Genomic DNA, 7,680 nt, shown 5'->3' with positions numbered 1-7,680 from the left:
TTTCGGGCAAAAGCTGGTCGTCGGGTGCGGCGAGCATGGGTCAGCGATGGTCGCCCACAATCGTTGCGCGGCCCCACCCCCAGCCCCCCAAGGACTTTCTTTGACTCATGTTTGGTTTGTCCTGCCGCGCACATTGTCATCGACTTGTATCCGACTTGGTGGCTGTGGTGATGTAGCGATGGTGTGGGTCTCTCGTGACCTATACAGCTCCTCCGTATTCCGTCTCCTGACACCGTGCATACTGTCGGCGCCGCAAATTCTCTTTTCCGCCCCGCAAACGACTCGGCGCCCAATGCGCCAGACCACACTGCGCGGGATCACCGGCGCTGCGCGCTCCGGTCCCGCCTCACCCACCCGCGCCGCCGCCGACCCGCACGACATGCAGCGCTTCGCGTCCAAGCAGGCCCTCGACCACGACCGGGCTGTGCGAGAGCTCAAGGACGGCAGGAAGGCTGGCTGCTGGTCGTGGTGGATCTTCCCGACGCCGCCGTTCATCCGGAACGGCGAGCGTGTCGGCTCGCCCATCAACCAGGTGTACGAGCTCGCCGACGACGCCGAAGGGCTCGCATACCTACTCTTCCGCGACGGCCAGCTGCGGAGCAACTACCTCGCGGTGCTCGACGCGATGAGTGGCTCGCTCGAGGAGGGAGTCGAGCCGCGCAGGCTGCTCGGCATCGACGTGCCTCGCGCCGTCGCCTCAGTCCGCTACTTTTCGCACCTCGCCACGCTCGGCGACGGCGACGAGGCGCTGCGCGACGGCTGCGAGCGAGCGCTCGGTCTGCTCGTGCCGGACGACTCGGCCGACGCCGGCGGTGGCGGCGGCCGGCAGCAAAAGCGCGCGCACCCGGGGTGAGTCGGCCGCCACCGACACTCTCTCGTGCGCAGAGGGCGCTGCTGGGCCGCGCAAAGAAGCGTGTGGACGGCTCGATCTCTGGCCGTGGCGCACACCGATTTGAGGCATATTTTTGCGAATTTACGAGATAGCAAATGGTTTGCCAAAATGCGTGGCGAGAGGGAGAGGATGTAGTGCCGAAGGCCAGGGTTGCGTACTCTTCTGTTGCAGTGCTTCGTACAACGCAGTAGTTTTCACAGTGTACACGAGTCACCTCGCGCCGCGCGCGGCCTCGTTCACCACAGGGTAGGCTCCGTGCCCGCAACGGCCAACGGCAACGCTAAAATTTTGCGCGCTCCGAGAACTCGTCCGGGGTTGGCGTCGCATCCGAACACTTGGCGAGCGAGCGGAAAGCTTGCTCTGCGCTAATCGGATGCTTGGCGTAGCTCGCAGCGAAGCGAGACACCGCCTCGCAGAGCGACGCCCTCAGGAGGCTGTCTTCCTTGGCGCGTTCGAACCTGGCGGGAGACGTGGCAAGCGCGTGGGCTGCGCGTGTGGTACAAGGCGGCGGGGCCGGGCCGGGGCGGGCGGCGAGGCACCAGAGCTGCCCAAAGCGCTCGCTCAGGTAGACGAGCTCGTTCTTCTGGACAAACGCCTCCGGGGCGACGGAGGTGGCATCGGTCGAGCTGCGGCCCAGAGCCTCGCGGGTCTTGCCCGTGGGCTCGACCGGCCTCATGCACAAGACCTTGTACGTGTGGCCGGGCGGCCCGCGCATCTCTGTCCGCACTATCTCGTGCGGCAGCGGCCCGAGCCGGTCCACAAAGTACATCAAGCCCTCCTTGGTGTGGATCTTGGTCGCGCGCCTCTTGGCGGGGTGGCCTAGTGCCGCCTCTCTGTACAGACAGAAGCTGTAAGTAGCATGCGTTCGAGTTGCGAGAATTTATGGTCGGCACCAAAATCAGTGGTCTCACCGGCGGGCCCTCCTACTGCCAGCCGGGCGGTGCGGGGCACGCGGCCAGCCTCTTTTCTACGCCTCTCGTGCCTCGCGGCGCCTCTACTTCAAGGAGTGAAGATACGGCTCTCGCAGCTGTGGCACAGCGGAGAGCACAGCGGGCGGTACAAGTCCATCAGACATGGTTCCCTTATCTTCGCATGCTCGTTGTTGGTGATATCCGGGCGAGGTCATACGCCACAGGCCAGCAATCACTCGGCGATGAGACTACTGATTTGGCGCGACGCTCTGACACCGAGTGTTGCTCGACGCTGCGACACCGCCCGAGTTCCGCGTGCAGCGCTCAACCTCGCGGAGTACACCTCTCGCTATCATCCCGCTTCGCGGCGGTCGGGCTGCTTGATTTGTCGGAAGACACCCACATCTCTGCTGCTGGAGGAGAGCTTCCGATAATCATAGTGGGTTCGCGATGGACCAGCCAGGGGGGCGGCGGCGAAGAGGCGGGAGCTGGGTCCAGTGTTCTCTGCTGCTGGGGGGGTCAGACCCCCCCCTAGCAGCAGGGACGGGCTTAGAGGTGCAGGGGGGATACCGAGCAATGTGCGGCCGCTCTAAGCCGTCCGTCGCCGTCCCTGGCGGCACCGTGAAAAAGGAACATACATGCGTTTGTACATGCCATTGCACGTATATACTGGTCATGTACATACATGCGCGTAACGGCCCTCCGATGGACCAGAGCGGGTCCCACTCACATGTCACATGCACATGCGCATGTCCAACCAACCGAGATAGATGATTGAGTGAGAGAGAGACAGTAGAGAGAGAGAGAGTAGAGAGTCGAACCTCAAATTACCAAACAACTCTAACACTCACACAATGTTTTTGTTTCTGCTCCTGCGTGGTGGGGGGAACGGCTTCTGAGGAAGCCGTCGCCCGCGCCTTGTCTGTCGCGTGAATCGTGCTGTGCACTTGGAGCACTCTTGGACGTTGGAGTGCAGTCATCAACCGCACGCCCAGGACCGGGGAGCTAAGAGGCACCCGCGACCGCCTTTTGTTGTACTTTTTGAGCTCGCCTTCGATGTTATGAAACAAACGCTCAACGCGGAGATTCCTCAAATTCTTTTTCCTCGCGCGCCTGGCCTCGCACGTGCCTCCCTGACCACACTGCCACGGACGCTGCCTCCGTTTTCCGTCGTTCGCGCGTCTCGCCGACCACGGCGCGTCCTTCGCGCGCCTCTCGCCGACCAGAGATAGGCATAAATGCCGGCTGATCTAGACTCGACGATCAAGAAGCTGTCAAAGGAGGAGAAGGCGGCCAAGAAAGCGGCCAAGGCAGGCAAATATGGCGCTCAGCAGGTGGCGCAGAAGAAGAAGCTCGCAAAAAAAGCCGCCAAGGCCGCCAAGGCCGCCGCGGCTCCGGCCGACGTCGATGCAGCGGTGCAGCCCGAGGCAGCCGCCGCCACCGACAGCGGTTTCAAAGCCGCTACTTTCGTGCTGCCGCCCGATCCCGAGGATGAGACCCTTCAGTGTCGAGACTGCGGGAATGACTTCATCTTCACGGTCGGCGAGCAGCTTTTTTTCAAGACAAAGGGCTTCGACTTCAAGAAAAGTCGCTGCGGCGGCTGCCAGGCGGCCAAGAAGGCGCGCTTTAGCGAGGAAAGCGGCAAAGGCGGGGGGAAGGGGAAGGGGAGGGGTAAGGGTGACGGCGGCAAGGGCCAGGGCCAGGGCAAGGGCAGGGGCAAGGGCAAGGGCAAGGGCAAGGGCAAGGGCAAGGGCGACGGCAAGGGCTACGGAATCCCTGGCACAGCGACGAGTGAGCCGTATGGGTGAATTGGTGGCGATGTGTAGCTCTTGCCGTCGCCCTAACCGTTAGTGCCAGTGGCCGCGTGACAGTCGATTGTCACTGAATTTCAGGTGTGAGTGTTGTGCGAGAGACTTGGAGCACTTGGAGTGTAACCGCGCTTTGAAAATTCTTTCTTCTATCCGACGACGGCTTCTGTGAGGACGACGGCTTCTATTAGAAGCCGTCGTCCGCGCTTTGCCTGTTGTGTGAATCGTGCGTGTGCGAGAGAGTTTTGTTGTAAAATTCTTTCTTCTATAATAGATCTCTACGGGGTTTGATTCTTCTGTCCACGGGATGCGAAATTCTTTCTGCCGTGCCTTTTGTAGTGCCACTCCGAGCCAGTCTCGGGTTACAAAATTCTTTTTTTCGTACATCCACTTGCCACTTCGCGCTTAGAGCGCCCGCGCGTGGGGTTGTGTATTTTGCTCGAGCCCTCGCCGGCCCCCACAACAATGCTCGCCCGCGTCCGCTGCCTCGCGACGGGAGCCGCGATCGGTGTCGGCGCCAGCGCCGCCTCCTCCTACCTCGCCGACAACCCGCTCGTGATGACGCAGCTCAAGCGAAAACTGAGCGAGGCTGGCGGCGGCAGCGGCTCAGAGAAAGAGGAGAAGCCGCCGCTGGTGTGCGTCGTGAAGATGTCCGGGCAGATCGCGGCGCCGGCGCCGGGCGGGCTCGGGGCGCGGCAGACCATCAGCCTTTCAGCGTTCGAGCCAGTTCTGGAGCAGGCCTTCAAGGTGGAGCCGCGGTGCGTTGTCCTGGAGCTCAACTCGCCCGGCGGCTCTCCTGCGCAGTCCTCGCTGCTGCACTCGCGGCTGCAGCAGCTGCGCAAGAAGCACCCTGACGTCGAGCTGCTCTGCTACACAACCGATGTTTGTGCGTCGGGCGGGTGCGGCCGCCGCCTCCCGGAGTACGCGGCGGCGTCTGCTATCCAGCGACGCGCCGCCTCGCTGCAGGTACTACATCGCCTCCGCGTGCGACGAGATCTTTGTCCTCCCCTCGAGCATCGTCGGCTCGATCGGCGTCGTCTCGCCGTCGGTCGGGCTGGTCGAGCTGCTCCGCAAGTGGGGCGTGGAGGACCGCACGCTCACCGCAGGCCTCCCGGCCGCCACCTCTCGGACGCGCCTCCCAGACATCTCCCACATCTCCAGACGCACCTCAAACCCACCCCATCCAGACTCGCCCCCCACCATCCAGACGCACCCCAGGACGCGCCTCCCAGAGTCTCCCAGACGCCGCGCACAGCTCCAGTCCCCGACGGGGAGCGGTCGACCGCCGCAGGCACCTCCAAGGCGGGGGACAGCCCTCTCCGCGCACGAGACCCGGTCGAGGTCCGGAAGAAGGAGATGCTGCTCGAGGAGCTGCACGCCGACTTCAAGGCCAAGGTCGAGGCCGCGCGTGGCTCGCGGCTGAAGCACTACGAGGCGGCAACCTACCACCGAGCCGCGGGCGAGATTAGCCGAGATCAGCCGAGATGAGGGGAGATGAGCCGAGATCAGCCCAGATCAGGGGAGGTTGCGAGGCCTCCACGCGGGCGACCGCAAGCCGCGCGCCGTAGCGCAAGTCGAGCTTACCCGAGCGCAGCCGAGGTTGGCAGAGAGGAGGTGTCGAGACTAGGTGACTACAAGTCTCGCGCCGATCGCCGCACGGCGCTCTTCGACGGCTCTGTGTACGGGGGCGCGCGCGCCGTCGAGTTCGGCCTCGCCGACGGCGTGTACGACGACATGCGCGACCATCTCAAGGCGCGTTTCGGCGAGACGGTCTGCTTCGCCGAGGTCAAGGGGAGGCAGGGCTTGCTCGAGAAGCTCGGCGCGATGCAGGCCGCCGCCGCGGCGCAGCAGCGCGCTTCCTCGCTCGTGACGGAACCGTCCCTGAGCCCTCCTCGGAGCCTTCCTGTAGGCCGCCGCCGCGGCGCAGCACGCCACGTCGCTCGTCACCGCGGCGACGGCGGCGTCGGCGGAGCTCGCGGCGGCGCCGCGCGTGCAGTAGAATCCGCACCGTGGTCCAGCATAAGGCGTGTGCTTGCGGTGCTGCACCGCGCTCAAATGCTCTGCGAGCGAGGTGGTGTCCTCTCCTACCTTCCTCCTCCACTCGCTGTACCCTCTTCCCCACGCGCACGGCCAATCTCGGAATCTGCCCGCACTCCCTCTCCGCACTCCGCTCTCGCCAGAGCTGGATCTGGTTCATTTTTGCATGTATTATTTGGATGCTCTCAACACTCAAGCGCTCGGCACGCTGGGAGGGGGGCAGACGCCTCCGTCGCTACCGCCGCCCTCGCCGCCGCCACCCTCGCCACCACCGCCATCGCTGCCGCCGCCATCGCCAGCGCGCAGCGGCAGCGCCGCCAGACCGTGCACCGAGCACCGTCGCCGTACGACTACGACTCCCCGCCCCACCCTCCAGCACCACCCCCTCACCGCCGCCTTAGCCACCGTCGCCGCCGTCTGGTTACTGCTTACTCCGCTGTGCGCGCTGGACACTGGAGCTCTCTCTCTCTCTCTCTCTCTCTCTCTCTCTCTCTCTCTCTCTCTCTCTCTCTCTCTCTCTCTCTCTCTCTCTCTCTCTCTGAACCGGCAGAAGGAGCGCCGGGCGAAGGAGGCTGGCGAGCGCGCGGCCGCGAGCGAGGCCGAGCGCGCGGAGCGCCCGCGCGCGCAGCTACGCGCGAACATCGAGTACGTGATGGACGGGCTGCGGTCTGCAGCTGCGCGGGCGCGCAGCCAGGCGGGGTCCTACAGTGCTGGCGATTTACTGGGAAATGAGTGGTTTTTACCACTTATTTGATTCTCCTAGGGAGTGGTATGGTATGAGCAGAGAGTGGTATGGTAAATTACGAAACTCCGTGGAATCATCAAATTGTCGGGATCTGAGCCGAGTCTGAGGCTGGTTTGCGGCCAAATTCAGCCAAATTGGCAAAATACCGGCATACCGGGTATTTTGCGGGTATACCTGGGAAAATCCGGGTATACCTGGAAAATACCGGGTATTTTTTTATTTTTCCGATTTTTGTCAGATTTTTGCCTCAGAAGTCGTGGTAAATCTTACCATCATTTGATTGTTTTGGCCGTAGAGTGTTTGATTGTTCTGGGGGGCTATACCAGTAAATCGCCAGCACCGGGGGTCCAAGACTCGGGTCACCTATTCGCTGCCCCCAGAGAGGGACGACGGATATCGGCGCGGCCCTAGCGTGGTGTGCGCCACGGTCCCCCAGGGCACCGTGGCGACGACCGTCGCCTCGGACTGGCTCGCGAACGAGCTGGCCGAGCACGGAGAGATTGATGCGGCATGCCGCGACAAATATGTCATGCACCTGATGACGGCCGCCGGCGCCTCGGCGCCGGCCGACGCCGTGTTTAGGTTCAAGGCTGGCGAGGCGATGCAGACCGAGGACGACGACGAGGACACCGACCGCTCCGAGGAGGGGAGGGTGTCCGACTTGTAGCTGGCCTAACCCATATCTTACCCTCTGCCCCCCCCTCCTGCGACCCCCCAGGCTAGATGGAGTAGTCACAGATAAGCCGGATGAAGATTCTGCCCCACACAGCCCCTTACCCCTTCACCCTCGCCTCGCTGCTTGGTGTTTCTGAACACGTAGACGACCACGCTGTGGGGGTTGTGTGTGGGTCCTGTGTCTGGGAGGGAGGGAGTGGGGTGCAGGTTGTGCTCACCCACGGCACCGGGCCGGTGCTTGCACTTTGAATGCCGTGGGGCTCCTGCCCGTGTCCCGGGCGTGGAGATGCGAGGGTCGCCCCCCCTTGCCCCACCACTTTGTGTGTGTGGAGACGTTTACCTTACCTTACCTCTCTCTCTCTCTCTCTCTCTCTCTCTCTCTCTCTCTCTCTCTCCCGCTCTCTCTCTCTCTCTCTCTCTCTCTCTCTCTCTCTCTCTCTTCTCTCTCTCCTTCTCTCTCTCTCTCTCTCACGACCTTCTAGCCTACCGCCTGCCTCCTACCTTGTGCGAGGAGCCATTTCACCCGTGCTAAACATCTGCACAGGGGTACCAGTCTAGGCTCAAGCTGACTGGCCCCTACTAGAGTAGTCTTGGGGGACCCACAAACAACCA

At 63.1% G+C, this 7,680-nt stretch overlaps 3 protein-coding genes across 3 annotated transcripts in view; 2 read left to right on the top strand and 1 right to left on the bottom strand.

The window, feature by feature from the left end:
• The first annotated feature begins 276 nt into the window (after window positions 1–276).
• Window positions 277–996, top strand: EMIHUDRAFT_368210 (Hypothetical protein). The gene has a single exon (XM_005775718.1). It carries the CDS (start codon window positions 293–295, stop codon window positions 851–853), a length of 561 nt encoding a protein of 186 aa, XP_005775775.1. The 5' UTR covers window positions 277–292; the 3' UTR covers window positions 854–996.
• Window positions 997–4,023: 3,027 nt separating this feature from the next.
• On the top strand, window positions 4,024–5,840 carry EMIHUDRAFT_469557 (hypothetical protein). The gene is made up of 5 exons (XM_005775717.1): window positions 4,024–4,510; window positions 4,578–4,717; window positions 4,903–5,070; window positions 5,239–5,441; window positions 5,521–5,840. Exons 1-5 carry the CDS (start codon window positions 4,077–4,079, stop codon window positions 5,608–5,610), a joined length of 1,035 nt encoding a protein of 344 aa, XP_005775774.1. The 5' UTR covers window positions 4,024–4,076; the 3' UTR covers window positions 5,611–5,840.
• A 1,725-nt stretch (window positions 5,841–7,565) lies between these two features.
• The window catches only part of EMIHUDRAFT_458062 (hypothetical protein), a gene marked incomplete at its 3' end in the record, with an annotated part of 3,240 nt that continues 3,125 nt past the window's right edge, over window positions 7,566–7,680 (bottom strand). Inside the window, exon 8 of the mRNA XM_005775716.1 lies at window positions 7,566–7,604. Within this exon, the coding sequence (XP_005775773.1) occupies window positions 7,566–7,604 (39 nt within the window). The remainder of the gene's footprint in view (window positions 7,605–7,680) is intronic.

This window comes from Emiliania huxleyi (assembly GCF_000372725.1).
Source record: "Emiliania huxleyi CCMP1516 unplaced genomic scaffold EMIHUscaffold_296, whole genome shotgun sequence".
In the NCBI taxonomy this organism is placed as follows: Eukaryota; Haptophyta; order Isochrysidales; family Noelaerhabdaceae; genus Emiliania; species Emiliania huxleyi.
Note: the sequence above shows the minus strand (reverse complement) of the source record. Positions and strands in the feature narration are given on the sequence as shown.

Bases quoted from the DNA above. Each gene is read 5' to 3' on its own strand.
- EMIHUDRAFT_368210 (XM_005775718.1), top strand. From the start codon at position 293: ATGCGCCAGACCACACTGCGCGGGATCACCGGCGCTGCGCGCTCCGGT.
- EMIHUDRAFT_469557 (XM_005775717.1), top strand. From the start codon at position 4,077: ATGCTCGCCCGCGTCCGCTGCCTCGCGACGGGAGCCGCGATCGGTGTC. The intron at 4,718-4,902 runs GCCTCCCGGCCG...CGACCGCCGCAG, and splicing joins GGACCGCACGCTCACCGCAG to GCACCTCCAAGGCGGGGGAC. The intron at 5,071-5,238 runs GCGAGATTAGCC...TGTCGAGACTAG, and splicing joins AACCTACCACCGAGCCGCGG to GTGACTACAAGTCTCGCGCC.